At 45.0% G+C, this 20,720-nt stretch overlaps 1 protein-coding gene across 1 annotated transcript in view; it reads right to left on the bottom strand.

The window, feature by feature from the left end:
* NFU1 (NFU1 iron-sulfur cluster scaffold) overlaps positions 1 to 13,349 on the bottom strand; it is a 57,969-nt gene extending 44,620 nt beyond the window's left edge. Inside the window, exons 1-6 of the mRNA XM_040345898.1 lie at positions 13,202 to 13,349; positions 9,972 to 10,078; positions 6,730 to 6,865; positions 4,768 to 4,834; positions 4,568 to 4,682; positions 1,001 to 1,064 (exon numbers count right to left, since the gene is read on the bottom strand). Coding sequence (XP_040201832.1) covers positions 1,001 to 1,064; positions 4,568 to 4,682; positions 4,768 to 4,834; positions 6,730 to 6,865; positions 9,972 to 10,078; positions 13,202 to 13,266 — 554 coding nt within the window. The 5' untranslated portion in view covers positions 13,267 to 13,349. The remainder of the gene's footprint in view (positions 1 to 1,000; positions 1,065 to 4,567; positions 4,683 to 4,767; positions 4,835 to 6,729; positions 6,866 to 9,971; positions 10,079 to 13,201) is intronic.
* Positions 13,350 to 20,720: the final 7,371 nt, after the last annotated feature.

Raw genomic sequence — 20,720 nt, 5'->3', positions numbered from 1 at the left:
CTGAATTCCTGATTTACAACATTGTTCTGAGTCAGCGACTCAACATATTGAACCCAATGGATTAGCATCACAACCAGGGAGCTTAGCAACAGCAATTTAGCAATTTCTCTCCACAGGCTTAATTTAACCAGTCAAGGCCTTAGGGCTCTGGTTCCCCGACTTGTTGCCTTTTTAAAACTCGTTTTGAAACCATAGGACCCAAGCAATCTGTATTGAGCATTGATTTGTACTGGGGTAATAGCAGTACTCTCCACTAGCCTCATGTAACATGTCGTCAGTCTCTTACTGCCTTCTGCAGCATTTCTCCAACTAAACCCATAGCAAATCCACAGTCTGACAATAATTTCTCTTAAAAACGCCTGCAGTCACCGGAAGTCCTTTCTTGCATTACATATACTGGAATTATGTGCGGCCCTTCAAGGCCCCCTATACCTCTTGAGTTGACAGTCACTGCCTTACGCATTCCATACATTATACAATTTTCTTGCCTTAAACAATGGAAGGAAATTCGACATGGTCCGCTGCACAAGTGGTGCATAATTTAATGCACAGAGTTGGGCAGGGTCAGATGGGATGTTATTGCCCAGGTATTTGACTGCTCGGGTGCATATTTTAAAAAGAGAAATTCATTTGGAGGGCCGATACTTGTGGGGTAGATAAGGTGACAATAAAAAATTCTAATTTCGACATGCATTATAAAGAGTTTTTACAGTGTTCACTTTGACCAGTTGCCCCATTCATTACAGAAACAAATTGTCTAGCTCCAGCCTATTACTATCCAGGGCAGCCACCCCTACTGCCCACCCCTTGTCCCAGCCCTGCTCACAGCCTAGATACAGAGGTGTCTCCCAAAAAATGCTTATGACCAGAAGAGCCATAAGTAACGCATGTTCCTTTTTTCTCAGTAAGAAAAGGGAAGAATTGAGCCTATCACATTTTAATCACTACTCTATAATATGTCCACCACAAGAAAGACAGACTATAGTGGGGAGCAGGTTACCTGATCCTCGTATCTAGAAGTTCTTTGATCATTGCGACCACTTCATCATCATCCTCTGTTGCAGCTTTAAGAAGAAACAAACACAAGGGTTGTAACGTTTGGGAGTAGACGACATGTATAGTTCCAATCAATACAGTTTCCACCAGATAAAAGGGCATTGCCAAACTGTTGTCTCCTACTCCCTGGCATCCATCTACCCATAAAGGCACAACGTAGGAATCCTATCCTTTCTATAAAGTTTTTGCAAAGAAACATTAGGTCGCCTTCAGACCTTTTGGGTAAATTGTGATGCGTTACTGCATAAAGAGTATTGTGTGTTAAATGTGTAGTATTTTACATGTTAACATGCTTGCATTAGAGTAACCCTTTAATTAAGAATGGGCTGCAAATGAACAGCAATGAAATAAAAACCAGCTTGTAATAAAAAAAAATTGTCAAAAGTGTCCGCCATAATGTCGCAGTACCAAGGGAGGGAAAAAAAAAAAAAAAAAAAAAAAAAAAAAAAAAAAAAAAAATCGCTGATCGCCATTACTAGTAAAAAGAAAATTATAAAAATGCCATCAAAATACCCCCTATTTTGTAAACGCTATAACTTTTGCGCAAACCAAATGCTTATTGCGATTTTTTTATGAAAAATATGTAGAAGAATACGTATCGGAGTAAACTGAGGAAAAATATTTTTTTATATATTTTTGGGGGATATTTATTATAGCAAAAAGTAAAAAAAAAAATATTCATTTTTTTCAAAATTGACGCTCTATTTTTGTTTATAGCGCAAAAACTAAAAACCGCAGAGGTGATCAAATACCACCAAAAGAAAGCTTGATTTGTGGGGAAAAAAGGACGCTAATTTTGTTTGGCAGCCACGTCGCACGACCGCGCAATTGTCAGTTAAAGCGACGCAGTGCCGAATCACAAAAAGTGCTCTGGTCTTTGACCAGCAATATGGTCCGAGGGTTAAAGGAGTTCTCCAAGCTAAAACTTTTAACCCCCGCTGTGCCCGGGCTGTAGAACTATACATAATAAACTTTCACTTACCTGCCTACGTTCCCCCGTTGTTCCGATATCGCCGCCCGTGCTCCGGTCCCTGTCAGCTTCCTCTTCCTGCGGGTCGGTGACTTCACTCTGCGCTCAGCCTATCAGCGGCCGCGGCGGGACATTGCTGCGGCCGCTGATAGGCTGAGTGCACTGCGAGTCACCGACCCGCAGGAAGTGGAAGAGACCGGGACCGGAGAACGGGACGGCGATATCGGAACAACGGGGGATCGTAGGCAGGTAAGTGAAAGTTTATTATGTATAGTTCTACAGCCCGGGCACAGCGGGGGTTAAAAGTTTTAGCTTGGAGAACTCCTTTAAAGGGGAGTTCCACCCACAATTTCACTTTTTAAATATAAATACCCCTGTAATACACAAGCTTAATGTATTCTAGTAAAGTTAGTCTGTAAACTAAGGTCCGTTTTGTTAGGTTGTTACAGCATTTAGATAGTTTATAATCTAGAAATACAGGGAGTGCAGAATTATTAGGCAAGTTGTATTTTTGAGGATTCATTTTATTATTGAACAACCATGTTCTCAATGAACCCAAAAAACTCATTAATATCAAAGCTGAATATTTTTGGAAGTAGTTTTTAGTTTGTTTTTAGTTTTAGCTATTTTAGGGGGATATCTGTGTGTGCAGGTGACTATTACTGTGCATAATTATTAGGCAACTTAACAAAAAACAAATATATACCCATTTCAATTATTTATTTTTACCAGTGAAACCAATATAACATCTCAACATTCACAAATATACATTTCTGACATTCAAAAACAAAACAAAAACAAATCAGTGACCAATATAGCCACCTTTCTTTGCAAGGACACTCAAAAGCCTGACATCCATGGATTCTGTCAGTGTTTTGATCTGTTCACCATCAACATTGCGTGCAGCAGCAACCACAGCCTCCCAGACACTGTTCAGAGAGGTGTACTGTTTTCCCTCCTTGTAAATCTCACATTTGATGATGGACCACAGGTTCTCAATGGGGTTCAGATCAGGTGAACAAGGAGGCCATGTCATTAGTTTTTCTTCTTTTATACCCTTTCTTGCCAGCCACGCTGTGGAGTACTTGGACGCGTGTGATGGAGCATTGTCCTGCATGAAAATCATGTTTTTCTTGAAGGATGCAGACTTCTTCCTGTACCACTGCTTGAAGAAGGTGTCTTCCAGAAACTGGCAGTAGGACTGGGAGTTGAGCTTGACTCCATCCTCAACCTGAAAAGGCCCCACAAGCTCATCTTTGATGATACCAGCCCAAACCAGTACTCCACCTCCACCTTGCTGGCGTCTGAGTCGGACTGGAGCTCTCTGCCCTTTACCAATCCAGCTACGGGCCCATCCATCTGGCCCATCAAGACTCACTCTCATTTCATCAGTCCATAAAACCTTAGAAAAATCACTCTTGAGATATTTCTTGGCCCAGTCTTGACGTTTCAGCTTGTGTGTCTTGTTCAGTGGTCATCGTCTTTCAGCCTTTCTTACCTTGGCCATGTCTCTGAGTATTGCACACCTTGTGCTTTTGGGCACTCCACTGATGTTGCAGCTCTGAAATATGGCCAAACTGGTGGCAAGTGGCATCTTGACAGCTGCACGCTTGACTTTTCTCAGTTCATGGGCAGTTATTTTGCGCCTTGGTTTTTCCACACGCTTCTTGCGACCCTGTTGACTATTTTGAATGAAACGCTTGATTGTTCGATGATCACGCTTCAGAAGCTTTGCAATTTTAAGAGTGCTGCATCCCTCTGCAAGATATCTCACTATTTTTGACTTTTCTGAGCCTGTCAAGTCCTTCTTTTGACCCATTTTGCCAAAGGAAAGGAAGTTGACTAATAATTATGCACACCTGATATAGGGTGTTGATGTCATTAGACCACACACCTTCTCATTACAGAGATGCACATCACCTAATATGCTTAATTGGTAGTAGGCTTTCGAGCCTATACAGCTTGGAGTAAGACAACATGCATAAAGAGGATGATGTGGTCAAAATACTAATTTGCCTAATAATTCTGCACTCCCTGTAGACCGTGGCCATCTTAAGTGTGGGCATCATGAAGCCAGACTGTATGACTTCCTGGATTTCAGCTTTGCATATCTCGCACATGCTCAGTGCACAAGCAATGTAATAGGTTTCAGTCAGGTTTGCAAGGACTACTGGGAAACATGATGCCTATCCCAGAAACCCTTGCAAATAGCCTAGGCTAGAAACATGATGCCTATCCCAGAAACCCTTGCAAATAGCCTAGGCTAATAAGGAGGAGGAAGTAATGAAGGACTACAAAATAAAGGTATTTACAAGCAAAAAATTAAATAAAAATTGTCCATTCTGAACACTATGAGATTAGAGCATGCAGCACAGACAAACATAAAAAAATGGGTGGAACTCCACTGTAAGTGGTTAAATAACCTACTTCGCTTCTCCCAGAGAAAAAACTGTAGTGTTTCTTGCAGCTGCTACAAACATACAGAACTACAGCAATGTCAAGTATTAAATAAAAGGTCAAGCAGAAAGTTAGTAAACATACCTGTCTCACTGCGAGGAGCATCCTCTGTCACTATAGGCAAGCCAGAAGAGAAGAAGTCCATTATGGTTGCATATATGTCAGGCTTTATAATGTTCCAGTCTATGTCTTCACTTTCCTGTTATTGGAGATTCAAGAATCAGTCAACAAGATAAAAATCATTAATAAAATTAATAACCACCCATCCTGATCACTGTCCTTACCTTTGTGATCGTAATGAAATCTGGCCCAAGGAAGACGCTTTTCACCCCTTCAACTCTAAAAAGATGTCTGCATAAAAAAAAAGGATCAGTGTGTGAAATACTCTGACTTGGGTTACAAGCAACATGCCTGGAATCCAAGCAATCAAGCATTAGTGATATGCAAGGCTGGGTTCACGCTATTTCGAATTGGATGCGTCCAAGCATCCGAAGCGCATTTCAGGAGATTGTGACAGACTCTCTATGGCAGTGGTGTCAAACTGGCGGCCCTCCAGCTGTTGCAAAACTACAAGTCCCATGAGGCATTGCAAGGCTAACAGTTACAAGCATGACCCTCACAGGCAGAGGCATGATGGGACTTGTAGTTTCGAAACAGCTGGAGGGCCGCCAGTTTGACACCCCTGCTCTATGGAGTTGGTTTACACGTCTCCGGAGCCCATGCTTCATCTGGTCCGTTTCAGGTCCAAATGCAGCCAAATATTCAGACTGAAATCGGACCTGAAACAGTGAACAGGGACGCACCGGACCTTGCTGTGAGCCGCTTCATGCTGCAGTGTGAACCCAGCCTAAAAAGTAAACTATAATTATTGTCTTAATTACCAGAACCATGTATATCATTACTTAAATCTTGGTGTCCTTTGTGTATTTCTTCCATGTCTGTGCAGTAATCCAGCATGAAACAACTTCTGCACTTTGCCTCTGTGCAAAATCTTCCTGTAATAAAGACCATGGACCGCTGCTTTTACATCTTCTGCAGGGTGACTGGTCTTGTCTCCGCCCAATCCGGTAGTTTTTTGCAGGAAGCCTGTATTGGAGGGACCCGCTGGGTCCCTCCCACAGCTCTGCTCTCTGCACAGGCTATGTATAGTACAGTGATGATATCACAGCTAGCCTCATAAGGCAGTATCTGGCATTACAAAGGCATAGAGCGCACACAAAGTGGATTTATATTCTCTGAAGCTATTAGAAAATATGTGCAAATGAAAAACTGTTGCTGCTATAAAAAAATCATGTATTATAATAATAAAATAAGTTTTACAGGTTACTTTGGGGGATGTGTATATGCCAAACACAGGGTAAACCAAAGCAATTAGGAAATCTACCTAATAAGACGAGTAATAATAAGATAGTAAGTGAGCGGACACAATGAAGCCGACAGGTACATCAGCATTAGAGTACAACAAAACTTTTTTTAGTTTTGGATAGAGTGGGGGTGGGGGTTAGAAAACCCGTCAGTTTTTATTGCCGTCTGTGCCCCTGTTGAATTTCCCCATTTATCTGATTTACCATCATCATTGAAAGCTTAAGTAAAAGAAAATCCCATATTTTAGGCTCTCCCCAAAAAAGTAACAGGGGGGGGAAATCTTCCAATGGGAACACAAGTTCTGATGACCTGGGGGCTTAAAGTAATTCCCTTAATTTGCAGGGATTTCCTCTCACTTCCTGTTTGGCTATGGGATATGAAGTGAAGGGAAATCTCCGCAAAGGGACACAAATGGTGAGAAAAACAACAAACAAGAAAAAAAAAATCTTTATGGATTTATAACCCCTGCTCTATACAAATGGAAAAAAAAATAAAGTTTTGCCTATAGTTCTACTTTAGGTGTAAATGGAGAAAATCAGAGACCTTTGACTCCAGAGATCAATAATGCAAAACCAATTATAATTTTTGCCTCAGCTATTCACCCCAGTCTCCCAAATCAAAAATGATTGACTTAATTTAGCTGCAACTCGCAATGTCTGGGTACACTGCATGGCATTTTCCCCCATAGATTAGAGAAGTGCCAAGCTGGCTCATATTTGGATAATGCTGCTGTTAGTCTTTTCTCTTGCAGTAAATAGAACACACTCACTACCTGGTTCCCGAACAGCACTCATCCTCATACACTGGACAGATCAGCATCCTCAATTCTATATCAACCAGGCCACTGATATCCAAGCATATTACTACATATTAGTACTTACCTAGCAAGAGGGGAGCAGTAAGCAGTGGCTGGGGTTGGGAAATCCATAGTTCTTGCTTCTAGAACTGCTCTTCCAGGGATAAACTTTACACTGTTGGGGTTTGGGGTATCCTGTGTCTGGATAAACATACATCGTGCTGGAAGGAGAAGGTATACAGATCAAAAAACATAACTTCTACTATAAATGTGCATGCAGCATTTGGTAAATATCACCCAATAATCTATGCTACTAATGCAAAATCATTCAATGCATTCCAGTGCAAGTATTGTGAAGTCAGGAAGAATTTAAAAGCGGATTTCCATCCAAAAATGGAACTTGCGCTTTTAGTACTGGTGACCCCCACATTTGGCAGGTCATACTGCACAGTCTATTCCAAAATCAAAACACAAAGAAAAAGGTTTCAGATTTGTTATTACTTTACAGAAAGTGAAGAAAAAAAAAAAGTGTCTGCATTTTTATTTACAAGCTCAAACATTTACTGTATAAACTGAAAAATGCTTAAAAATGTAGCTTTCCTGTGAAACGCTGAATGTATAGCCACTATATGAAAACTGCTTCACATCTGTGTTGCATGGAATGGGCCAGCTTCTGGCATCTGTGAACAGGTACTCCAGCCAAAAACGATTGCACTACATTCCACAATTCCTCTGCATTTCTTGGTTTCTACTCAGAAACAGCATTTTTTATGTCACCCCACAAGTTTTCTATTGAAATAAGGTCCGGGGACTGGGCTGGCCACTCCATAACGTTAATCTTGTTGGTCTGGAACCAAGATGCTGCTCGCTTACTGGTGTGTTTGGGGTCATCTTGTTAAAATACCCATTTCAAGGGCATTTCCTCTTTGGCATAAGGAAACATGAGCTCTTTACGTATTTTGATTCATTCAAACTGATCCATGATCCCTGGTATCAATAAATTGGCCCAACACCATAGTATGAGAAACAGCCCCATATCATCATGATGCTTGCACCACCATGCTTCAGTCTTCACATCGTACTGTGGCCTGAAAAACTGTCTGCGCCCCCGAGACATAAAAAGAACAATCTTGCTTTCATCAGTCCACAAAATGTTGCGCCATTTCTCTTTAGGCCAGTCAATGTGTTCTTTGGCAAATTGTGACCTCTTCAGCACATGTTTTTTCAACAATAGTACCTTGCGGGGGCTTCTTACTGATAGCTTGGCTTCACATAGGCATCTTCTAACTGTCAAGCCTCGTACACACTACTGGTTTTCCCGTCGGGAAAACTTACCGAGAAGGTTCTCGGTTTTCCCGGCAGACTTTTTACTGCCGGGAATCCCTGTAGTCTGCAATAGAGCTTAATTAGCGGTACAATTAGATGGTCCCAGGTTGTACATAATAAAATGACAAAAGACTCCGGTTTAAAAAACAAAAAAAATAAAAAAATCTATCCAAGTGTGTATCTAAAAGTTATCAAATCATCAACACAGGATGGAGCTGTGGATGCTTGTGGTAACGCAGTGTCATGTCCTAAACATCAATTAGTCAAATGTTAAAGTGAAAAAATTTACTTTTTAGGTACCAATTATAAGAAAATAAATAAGTATTTTTATTAACAGTTTAATACATAATATATTCTTTAAAAAGAGAAAAAAAATGCAGTGTGGCTACAGTGGCGACTAAAACTCTCCAAAATGGTCATAAATGTCAAAACATGTCACAATGAACATGTAAAACTAGACTATATTGTCACAATATCTTAAGCTCTACATGTTTTGCAAAGATTGCTTCTTCAGGAGCGTGTGTATTTTCTAAGGAGAGAAAAATCAGTAATAACTTGTTTAGAGACAATATAACTGTATATACTCCAATACAAATAGGATTTCAACTTAAAAAGGGGTTGAAAAGGTACAATTTTTTTCTCCTAAATAGCTTCCTTTACCTTAGTGCAGTCCTCCTTCACTTATCTCATCCTTCCATTTTGCTTTTAAATGTCCTTATTTCTTCTGAGAAATCCTCACTTCCTGTTCTTCTGTCTGTAACTCCACACAGTAATGCAAGGCTTTCTCCCTGGTGTGGAGTGTCGTGCTCGCCCCCTCCCTTGGACTACAGGAGAGTCACGACGCCCACTAACACACAGCTCCTTTCTCTATCTGCAACGTAGAGAGCGTCCCGACTCTCCTGTAGTCCAAGGAAGGGGGCGAGCGCGACACTCCACACCAGGGAGAAAGCCTTGCATTACTGTGTGTAGTTACAGACAGTAAGTGAAGGAGGACTGCACTAAGGTAAAGGAAGCTATTTAGGGAGGGAAAAAAAATGTACCTTTACAGTCCCTTTAAGTCAATTTTTTCACTTCCAACATTTGACTCTATCCAAGTATGTATTCTTGGTTCTGAAGCCTAAACATTTTTTACCTTAATGCATTCTGGAAAAAAAAAAAAATATGTATTGGCATGACAATTTAAAACAGTTTATTGATATTATTCATACTCTATTACAAAGGCAGTTTTCTTTTTTTTTTTTAGCATGTGACCAGGACTAGAAGTATCCTGTGCTTATATTTCCCTGCAGACAGGCTGGGAAAGATATGACTCATGTGACAGATGTATATCAATTAGGAAAAGGGTAGATTTTTTTTTTTTAAATTAAAATAATTACAGCACCATCAGAAATAGAAGCGACAATGTAAATTAAACAGCATTCTATACCCACAGTTGATCCAGAGGAAGGCGAAAAAAAAAATCCTCCACGCTGCTAGACTGGTCCCCACAGTGTCCTCTCCCCCATGCTCCAGTGGTCTAAGGTCCCAACATCACCAAGGCCAACGCAAAGTCCAAAGCCCTACACTGGACTTAATGATGCTAAGGGACAGTCTACCTCTGGAGTATAGGGAGTGCCCTCTGCGAGGGAAGCGGAAGAGAAGGTACATAAAAGTGCCTTTACTCCCCCCTACAATAAACAAGGAGTTAACCACGGGCTGCACTCCCTGCATGGGAGGATTTTCCAATTTTACATATTTAGGCTTAAATCAGGTGACTGGAGACTTGTCAGTGGAAATGCAGAAATAGTGCCTAGTGGCTCAGCATAAGGAAGGAGAAGCAGCTGGGTTCAGAAACACAGAAGTGTCAAATTCCTTTGAAAAAAAACTTTTATGCATTAACATTTTGAAAGAAACATAACAGAATGAGTAAAAAAAATTGATATTGTAACTTATAATCATTCTCTGCTACCGCTTTTAAAAAAAAAAAAAAAAAGTGACAAGAATGACACAGATAAGGATTACCTGGATTAAGGAATACTTTGAATGGCAAATTATGTTTCCTTGGTGAAAATGGGTAAACTGTTTGCGTTCGAGCGAAAGAAAGCGCACTTCTTGCAGGGCGATAAAACCTGATATAAAAAAATATAAAAAAAAAATAAAGTTATTGTGAATGAATGCAAATCAAATTGAATACAACCAGCCTGTTGGATTTTTTTTTACAAGCAATTAACGCTGGTGGCTATAGCTGCTAGCTGTAATCATTGTGTTCCGGTGTCCCGCGATCGGGTCACAGAGCTCAAGAACAGGGAGATGTTGAGTGTAAACACAACATCTCCCCGTTCTGCCCAATGAAACGGTCACTGATCGTGTTCCCTATCATTGGGAACAACAATCAGTGACAGTGTCACGTGAAGCCACGCCCCCTTCACATACTAGGGAACACTTGACCCCCTACAGCGCCACCTAGTGGTTAACCCCTTGACTGCCAGTGGCATTTTTACAGTAATCAGTGCATTTTTATAGCACTGTTCGCTGTAAAAATGACAATGGTGTCCAATGCGTCCGCCATTATGTCGCAGTCACGATAAAAATCGCTGTCCCCCCCCCCAGTATTCATACACCGTCCACCATCCCATCCCCCCCAGTATTCATACACCGTCCACCATCCCACCCCCCCCCCCCCAGTATTCATACACCGTCCACCATCCCACCCCCCCCCAGTATTCATACACCGTCCACCATCCCACCCCCCCCCCCAGTATTCATACACCGTCCACCATCCCCCCCCAGTATTCATACACCGTCCACCATCCCCCCCCCCCCCCCAGTATTCATACACCGTCCACCATCCCATCCCCCCCCAGTATTCATACACCGTCCACCATCCCACCCCCCCCCAGTATTCATACACCGTCCACCATCCCACCCCCCCCCAGTATTCATACACCATCCCCCCCCCAGTATTCATACACCGTCCACCATCCCCCCCCCAGTATTCATACACCGTCCACCACCACCCCCCCCAGTATTCATACACCGTCCACCATCCCACTCCCCCCCCCCCCAGTATTCATACACCGTCCACCACCCCCCCCCCCCCCCCCAGTATTCATACACCGTCCACCATCCCATCCCGCCCCCCCCCCCAGTATTCATACACCGTCCACCATCCCACCCCCCCCCCAGTATTCATACACCATCCACCATCCCACCCCCCCCCCCCCAGTATTCATACACCGTCCACCATCCCACCCCAGTATTCATACACCGTCCACCATCCCCCCCCAGTATTCATACACCGTCCACCACCACCCCCACCCCCCCCAGTATTCATACACCGTCCACCATCCCACTCCCCCCCCCCAGTATTCATACACCGTGCACCATCCCACCCCCCCCCCCCAGTATTCATACACCGTCCACCATCCCACCCCCCCCCCCCCAGTATTCATACACCATCCACCATCCCCCCCAGTATTCATACACCGTCCACCATCCCACCCACCCCCCCACCCCCCAGTATTCATACACCGTCCACCATCCCACCCCCCCCCCCAGTATTCATACACCATCCACCATCCCCCCCAGTATTCATACACCGTCCACCATCCCACCCCCCCCCCCCCCCAGTATTCATACACCGTCCACCATCCCACCCCCCCCCCAGTATTCATACACCGTCCACCATCCCACCCCCCCCCCAGGATTCATACACCGTCCACCATCCCATCCCGCCCCCCCCCCAGTATTCATACACCGTCCACCCCCCCCCCCCCAGTATTCATACACTGTCCACCATCCCCCCCCCCCCCAGTATTCATACACTGTCCACCATCCCACCCCCCCCCAGTATTCATACACCGTCCACCATCCCACCCCCCCCAGTATTCATACACCGTCCACCATCCCACCCCCCCCCAGTATTCATACACCGTCCACCATCCCACCCCCCCCCAGTATTCATACACCGTCCACCATCCCCCCCCCCCCCAGTATTCATACACCGTCCACCATCCCACCCCCCCCCCAGTATTCATACACCGTCCACCACCCCCCTTCACCCCTCCCAGTATTCATACACCGTCCACCACCCCCCTTCACCCCTCCCAGTATTCATACACCGTCCACCATCCCATCACCCCCCCCAGTATTCATACACCGTCCACCATCCCATCCCACCCCTCCCCCCAGTATTCATACACCATCCACCCCCCCCCCCCAGTATTCATACACTGTCCACCATCCCACCCCCCCCCAGTATTCATACACCGTCCACCATCCCACCCCCCCCCCAGTATTCATACACCGTCCACCATACCCCCCCAGTATTCATACACCGTCCACCATCCCCACCCCCCCCCCCCCCCAGTATTCATACACCGTCCACCATCCCACCCACCCCCAGTATTCATACACCGTCCACCATCCCACCCCCCCAGTATTCATACACCGTCCACCATCCCACCCCCCCCCCCCAGTATTCATACACCGTCCACCATCCTCCCCCCCCCCGTATACATACACCGTCCACCATCCCACCCCCCCCAGTATTCATACACCGTCCACCATCCAACCCACCCCCAGTATTCATACACCGTCCACCATCCCACCCCCCCCCCCAGTATTCATACACCGTCCACCATCCAACCCACCCCCAGTATTCATACACCGTCCACCATCCCACCCCCCCAGTATTCATACACCGTCCACCATCCCACCCCCCCCCCAGTATTCATACACCGTCCACCATCCTCCCCCCCCCCCCCCGTATACATACACCGTCCACCATCCCCCCCCAGTATACATACACCGTCCACCACCACCCCCCAGTATACATACACCGTCCACCACCTTCCCCAAGTATACATACACCGTCCATCCCCCTCAGTATACATACACCGTCCATCCCTCCCAATATACATACACCGTCCATCCCCCCCAGTATACATACACCATCCACCGCCTTCCCCAGTATACATACACTGTCCATCCCCCCCAGTATACATACGCTGTCCATTTTCCCTCTCCCCCAGTAAACAAACTCCGCCCCCCCCCAGTATATATACACCGTTCATCCCTCCAACTACTACTGTGTTGCTACAAATCTCTTCACCTCCCATACAACACATACATTTGGGACTCGTTCTGCTATCAGCCTAAAGAGTCGGAGTTGTATTCTCTTTCTGCCCTCGGTGAAGGTGTCTGTAATATGTGTGTCTCATGTCTCTGCCACACATAGAACCATCACCCACCTTACACCAAACTTCACTGCGTTACTCGTCAACCTTCCTATGGGAGCCGCCATCTTTGTTGTCATCACGCTCAGGGCCCCGGCACGTGACGTGTGGAGGCTGCCCGGTGAGATGCCTGTCTGCAGTGGGGAAAGGATAGTATGACAGACAGCGCAGAGATGTTACACATCATAGGTGTGCAGTGCTGGTCACTAATGAATGTTCTCTGTCCTATGAAGGGAATTGCAGTAGCTGGAGGGAGATTGGAGATTTTGGTGAAAGTCTGTAATAGTTCAGTATGTGATAGGATTGCCTGAATATGGAAAAAGAGCAATCCAGAGGAGTGTTCTCCATTATTAATCACACATAGATTTGGGTGGAAACGTGGAGAATCCAACTTTAAACATTCATCCCTTTATAAATAAACCCCATCTTAAGAAAATGGCAACAGAGGTGATTTTTAATGCAGAAGAGATGTCATGCTTTCTGTGCAATAACCACTTACAGACCGGAAGGATTTACCCCCTCCTGACCAGGCCATTTTTTGCGGTACAGCACTGCGCCACTTTAACTGACAATTGTGCGGTCATGTAATGCTGTACCCAATTAACAAATAGAGCTTTCTTTTGGTGGTATTTAATCACCTCTGCGGTTTTTATTTTTTGAGCTATCAACAAAAAAAGAGCAACAATTTTGAAAGACAAACAAACAATATTTTTTACTTTTTGCTATAATAAATATCCCCGGAAATCAGTTTAGGCCAGTATGTATTCTTCTATATATTTTTGGTAACAAAATCCCAATAAGTGTATATTGATTGGTTTGGGCAAAAGTTCTAGTGTCTACAAACTATTGAAAAGATTTTTGGCATTTTGCATGGCACTAGCTGTGCTTGCGCAGCTCAGCGTAAGAATTTTGGCGATGCCAGAACTCCCATACACAGGAGTGATGTAATCTCAGCTCGGGCAATGGAAATCGCCAAGGATTGTTTTTTTTTTTTTTAATCCAATGTTTCTCAACTCCAGTCCACAAATACCCCCAACAGGTCAGGTTTTCAGGCTTTCCATTATTTTGCACAGGTGATATGATCAGTTTCACTGCCTTGAGAACTGAGTTGAGACATTGTTTTAATCCACGGTGGTGCTGAAAACGAAAGATGTATAAAAACATGTGAACACACACTAAAAGTGCACTTTATATCGGAGTTTCGGCAATTTTTTTTTTTTTAAGTCAGCAGTATGAGGATGATTTTCGTATTTGGGTCGAACCCATGTTCAAATCGAACATCGTATGTTCGATCGTTCGTTGAATTACGAAAGTTTTGGGCCGTTCGCGCCAAATTTGAGTTGCGTTTCACAGCCCATAATTCACTGCGGCATCAAAGTGCATTGCTGGCTGATGATTGGCCAAGCATGCACTATGACCCGCATGCTTGGCCAATTACAGCTTGCAATAAACGGAGAGCCATAATTGGCCAAAGCCAGGGTGGCTTTGGCTAATTATGGCTCAGAAGGTTTAGTACACACCCCACACTATCAAAGGCCGCCTGCAGGTCGGCCTTGTGTAGTGTTTTGAGGTGGTTTAACCACTTAAGCCCCGGACCTTTAGGCAGCTAAATGCCCAGGCCAGGTTTTGCGATTCGGCACTGCGTCACTTTAACAGACAATTGCGTGGTCGTGCGACGTGGCTCCCAAACAAAATTGGCGTCCTTTTTCCCCCACAAATAGAGCTTTCTTTTGGTGGTATTTGATCACCTCTGCGGTTTTTATTTTTTGCGCTATAAACAAAAATAGAGCGACAATTTCGAAAAAAATTCAATATTTTTTACTTTTTGCTATAATAAATATCCCCCAAAAACATATATAAAAAAATTGTTTTCCTCAGTTTAGACCGATACGTATTCTTCTACCTATTTTTGGTAAAAAAAATCGCAATAGGCGTTTATTGATTGGTTTGCGCAAAATTTATAGCGTTTACAAAATAGGGGATAGTTTTATTGCATTTTTATTAATTATTTTTTTTTTACTACTAATGGCGGCGATCAGCGATTTTTTTCGTGACTGCGACATTATGGCGGACACTTCGGACAATTTTGACAAATTTTTGGGACCATTGTCATTTTCACAGCAAAAAATGCATTTAAATTGCATTGTTTATTGTGAAAATGACAGTTGCAGTTTGGGAGTTCACCACAGGGGGCGCTGTAGGAGTTAGGGTTCACCTAGTGTGTGTTTACAACTGTAGGGGGGTGTGGCTGTAGGACTGACGTCATCGATCGAGTCTCCCTATATAAGGGATCACTCAATCGATGCAGCGACACAGTGAAGCACGGGGAAGCCGTGTTTACATACGGCTCTCCCCGTTCTTCAGCTCCGGGGAGCGATCGCGACGAAGCGGCTATAAACGAATAGCCGCGCCGTCGTCCCGGATCGCTCCCCGCGGGAATCCGACCGCCGCATGTAGCGGGGGGGGGGGGGTTGCGATCGGACCCCCCACCCGCTAGAAGGCAGGGACGTACATGTACGCCCATTTGCCTGTACGTGCCATTCTGTGGACGTACATATACATGCGGCGGTCGGGAAGTGGTTAAAGAGAGAAGATAGAGAGAGTGTGTCATTTTTAGTAGGTAGATAGAGCAGGCAGGCTAGTCAGTTAAAGTTACAGTGTAGAGAATATATATGCATCCCAGGTGTTGTATGTATATTTATACACTGTATAGTTTAGCTAGATCTGCATTTCCTAATTTACTGGCAGGCAGGTGATTGTGCTAGCTGCAGTATTCTCACGTGGTGTACTGCCTGTGTCCTCTGCAGTGTGCACTTAAAGCTACTTGGTGTGTACTGCCTGTGTCCTCTGCAGTGTGCACCTAAAGCTACAGGGTGTGTGTACTGTCTGTGTCTGTGCTATTTTTCCATATTGCAGGGACCAGACATTACATTAAAGCCGCAAGCAGTTTTAAATTACTTTTTTCTTATAGTAATCTCATTTGGTGCAGGGACAGTTCTAAACACGTGCCACTTCACAGACATACTATAGACACCCAGCAGGTACGATATTTAAAGGAATTTTTCATTTTTTTTTTTCACTTTAAGCATCATTAAAATCACTGCTCCAGAAAAAACGACCGTTTTTAAAACTTTTTTTCCATTGATACATGTTCCCTGGGGCAAGACCCGGGTTCTCAAAGACGTTTTACGACAATAACTTGCATATTAGGCTTTAAAATTAGCACTTTTGAATTCGAACGTTCGAGTCCCATTGACGTCAATGGAGTTCTAAATGTTCGCGCAAATGGTCGGTCCGTTCGAAGGTTCTGGTGCGAACCAAACGGGGGGGTGTTCGGCTCATCCCTAGTCAGCAGCTACAAATACTGCAGCTGCTGATTTTCAATACATGGACACTTACCTGTCCTGGGCACCCGCGATGTCGGCACCCAAAGGCGATCTGTCCCTTGGCTCTCGGGTGCTGCCGCCACCATCTTTGGTAAGGGAATCAGGAGTAAGTGAAGCCTTGCGGCTTCACTTCCTGGTTCCCTACTGCGCATGCGCGTGTCGAGCTGTGCGATCCTACAGGTCCCTGCTGTCTTCTGGGACCTGTATGTCTCCCAGACATGGCCAGACAAAGCTAACTACCCAGGTACTAGGTCAAGGGACCCCCCCCAGATTCAGGGGAGGAAAGAACCTAAGGGCCACACATCCTCCCCCTAAGCACCAGGAAAAGCCTGAGGACTCGCACCCTCCATCCTAGTGAGAAAAAAAAAACACATACAAAAGTAAGGCCCCTTTCACACTGGGACGTTATTCGAGCGTTTTTCGATCTTTTTTTTAGCATTTTTCGAGCGTTATTCGAGCGAAGCCTCATCTGCAATACCAATGTGCTGGTAAAGCACCGCTAAGACCCTAACGTTTTAGGGCGTTTTTGCAGTGCCTCAGTGTGAAAGGGTAAGGCGTTTTTACAGCGCTTTCAACTCATTTTAAAAGAGAGGGGCGTTTTTGGAGCGTTTTTTTCAGCGCCCAAAAGCTGCTCTAAAGATGCTGCTTGCAGGACTTTTCTCAACGCCCCGCCAGTGCAACGCCTTAGTGTGAAAGGGTAAGGCATTTTTACAGCGCTTTCAATTCATTTCAATGGAGAGGGGCGTTTTTGGAGCGTTTCTTTCAGCGCTCAAAAGCTGCTCCAAAGGTGCTGCTTGCAGGACTTCGTGTGAAAGGGTCCAATTTAGATGCATGGAGAGTGTTTTAATAGCACTATTTTTAACGCTAAACACTGTAAAAACGCTTCATTGAGAAAGGGGTCTAAAAGCGACAAAACTTGAATAAAAATAAAATAAATAAGTGGCCGTGCAATGTGCACTGGCTAGACCCTGGGGCCAGGTAACAAAAATGTATCCAGGCTTAGCCAAAAGACCCAGCTCTAAAAAATGCAGTGCAGAAAAAAGTTTTCGTTGATGTGACCATGTGTCTTTTCACACCGTGAGGTTCCACACCCAAGTGTTACTAAAGATCACCCCTAGGGCAACCCCTCCCAGGGGGCACAGACACTGATGACTCTCTGCCTTCCCAGCCCATGGCAAGACAAGGTAAACCCATTCAAGTCAGGAGGAACTGGGCCCATTCAGTTTTCCTGGGGGAATTACTCCCATACCAACTACCTATGGGCACCCCGGTTTCTGTTCCAGCTGGTACTAGCCTTCAGAGCCCCCATCATACAGTGATCAACAGTCACACGATCAGACTGATGCTGCAGGCATATGGGTGAGTATGTAGGTTTATTTTTTTCCAATCCAATAAACTTCTCCTTTAAAGGCAAACTATACTCACCTTCGGTCCAGCACTGTAGTGACCCAAACCTCCCCAATGACATCTTCATCCTTTTCCATTGGTCTGGCCCGTGATGATGTCCAGATGATCCCTGCCAACCTCTGATGTCTTCTTCCAGCTACCAATCTAATGTCATTTTGATTGGCCAGGTTAAGATGACATCACTACCGTGCATTCAAGGGAGTGCATTTAGCTCGGCATTGCTGAAACTGTATACTTGCACATGCAGCACAACTAGATAGCAGTCGCTGCTCAACCTGAGAGTCCATATAGGTGCAGTGCTCGGAAGGCTCCTGACAGCCACAGTAGGAATATGAAGCGTGCATTGAAAAACGCAAACAGTAACCTGCATAAGTGTGAATCAGGCCTTATTTAACACATAATTGTTTATATGTCTCAGCCCTGTGTGGGCCTTATGGCCCTTTCACACTATAGAACATAAAAGCACTATATGTATTCCAGAAAGTTTTACAATCAGCAGATAAAGATACTCCAAACACCTGGTGTTAGCGCTTCAATCATCCGGGCACCATGGTTGTTATGGTGTCAGGATGATTGAAGCCCATTATTTCTATGCAATATAAAATTAAATAGTTCAAATCACCATAATGGAGAATCAGTGGGAACCCTGAGTGTGCCACTTGTCAAGTTGCATGCCACCAGATGCCATCCCTCCTTACATTAGGTGTCCCCAGCGGAAACCCTCCTTACATCAGGCGTTCACAGAGGAGTGCCTTCTTACATCAGGCGTCCCCAGCGGAGTGCCTCCTTACATCAGGCGTCCCAAGCGGAGTGCCTCCTTACATCAGGCGTCCCAAGCGGAGTGCCTCCTTACATCAGGCGTCCCAAGCGGAGTGCCTCCTTACATCAGGCGTCCCAAGCGGAGTGCCTCCTTACATCAGGCGTCCCAAGCGGAGTGCCACCTTACATCAGGTGTCCCCAGTAGAGCCCCTCCTTACATCTAGGACCCTTTCACACTGTGGCGTTATTCAAGCGCATTTCAGTCGCTTTAGCGTTTAAAAAAAAAAGCCTGTAAAGTGCCTGAAAGCAGCCTCATCTGCAATCCCAATGTGAAAGACCGAGTGCTTTCAGAGCCCTTTCACACTGCTAGCGCCCGAAAAACGCTGGTAAAACACCGCTAAGACCCTAACGTTTTAGAGCGTTTTTGCAGTGCCTCAGTGTGAAAGGGCAAGGCGTTTTTTCAGTGCCCTAAAGCTGCTGCTTGCAGGACTTTTCTCAACGCCCCGCCTCAGTGTGAAAGGGCAAGGCATTTTTACAGCGCTTTCAATTCATTTCAATGGAGAGGGGCGTTTTTGGAGCGTTTTTTTTTTCAGCGCCCAAAAGCTGCTCCAAAGATGCTGCTTGCAGGACTCAGTGTGAAAGGGTCCATTGAGATGCATGAAGAGCGTTTTAATAGCGATATTTTTAACGTTAAAACGCTGTAAAAACGCTTCAGTGTGAAAGGGGTCCAAGTGTCCCCAGCGGAGCCCCTCCTTACATAAGGTGTCCCCAGTGCAGTAGAGTCCCTTGGCTCTGCTCTCACAGACCGGAGTTGTGCCAAAACCTGTTTCTCCTGGCTCTTGACTGAGATCGGAATCTGCCCCTCCAGCTCCTCCTAATCTCCGCCCCTCCAGCCCTCTGCACTGCAGCTCCACCCACTCTCCTGCGCAATGTTATTCAGCCGTCTACTGCCCCTGGGCGCGCGCCCCCTGTTTTCATGGAGGGAAACTTTCTCAGTACAACACCATGAAAACAGGGGGCGCAGAGGGGGGCAGTAGATGGCCGAATAACATTGCAAGGGAGAGTGAGAGGAGCTGTACCCCCCCCCCCCACTACATTGTGCGGACTGGCAACACAATTTTCGTATATTTGACCCATTTGCATTGCATTACAAAAGATTTGCTTTCTTTCCAGATTCAGGTATAGTCAGCCATGACATGCTGGAAATAATAGTGACCACACACAGGAGCAAACATTCAAACCTCTGCACCTGTCCAAGGCATGGCGACACCATGAAATGTATGTTGTTTTCAAGAAAAGGGTTGCAGTTACACTTTATGTACAGTGTTGTGTAATTTGTTGCTTCTTTATAAAGATATATAGCCAGATTCAGAAAGAGTTAAGCCGGCTTATCAGTAGATACGCCGTCGTAACTCTGAATCTAAGCCGTCGTATATTTAAGTGTATTCTCAAATTGAGCTAAACTTAAATCTAGCTAAGATACGACAGCCTGCGCCGTCGTATCTTAGCTTTCTATTTAGGCCGGCCGTTAGGGGCGTGAACTCTGATTTACGCCTAGAATGCGTAAATCAGCGAGATACGCCTATCCACGAACGTACGCTTGCCCGTCGCAGTAAAGATACGCCGTTTACGTAAGGCTTTTCAGGCCTAAAGTTATTCCACCAAAAAGATGGCGCAGCCAATGTTACGTATGGACATCGGAACCGCGTAAAATTTTGAAAATGTTTAGTCGTTTGCGTAAGTCGTGAATGGTGCTGGACGTAATTTACGTTCACATCAAAACCAATAAGTCTATGCGGCGTAATTTGGAGCATGCGCACTGGGATATGTCCACGGACGGCCCATGCGCCGTTTCGTAAAAAACGTCAATCACGTTCAGTCACGATTCATTAGCATAAAACACGCCCACCTCTTCACAATTTGAATTAGGCGCGCTTAGGCCGGCACATTTACGCTATGCCGCCGTAACTTAGGACGCAAGT

This window comes from Rana temporaria, chromosome 3, assembly GCF_905171775.1.
Source record: "Rana temporaria chromosome 3, aRanTem1.1, whole genome shotgun sequence".
In the NCBI taxonomy this organism is placed as follows: domain Eukaryota; kingdom Metazoa; phylum Chordata; class Amphibia; order Anura; family Ranidae; genus Rana; species Rana temporaria.
Note: the sequence above shows the minus strand (reverse complement) of the source record. Positions and strands in the feature narration are given on the sequence as shown.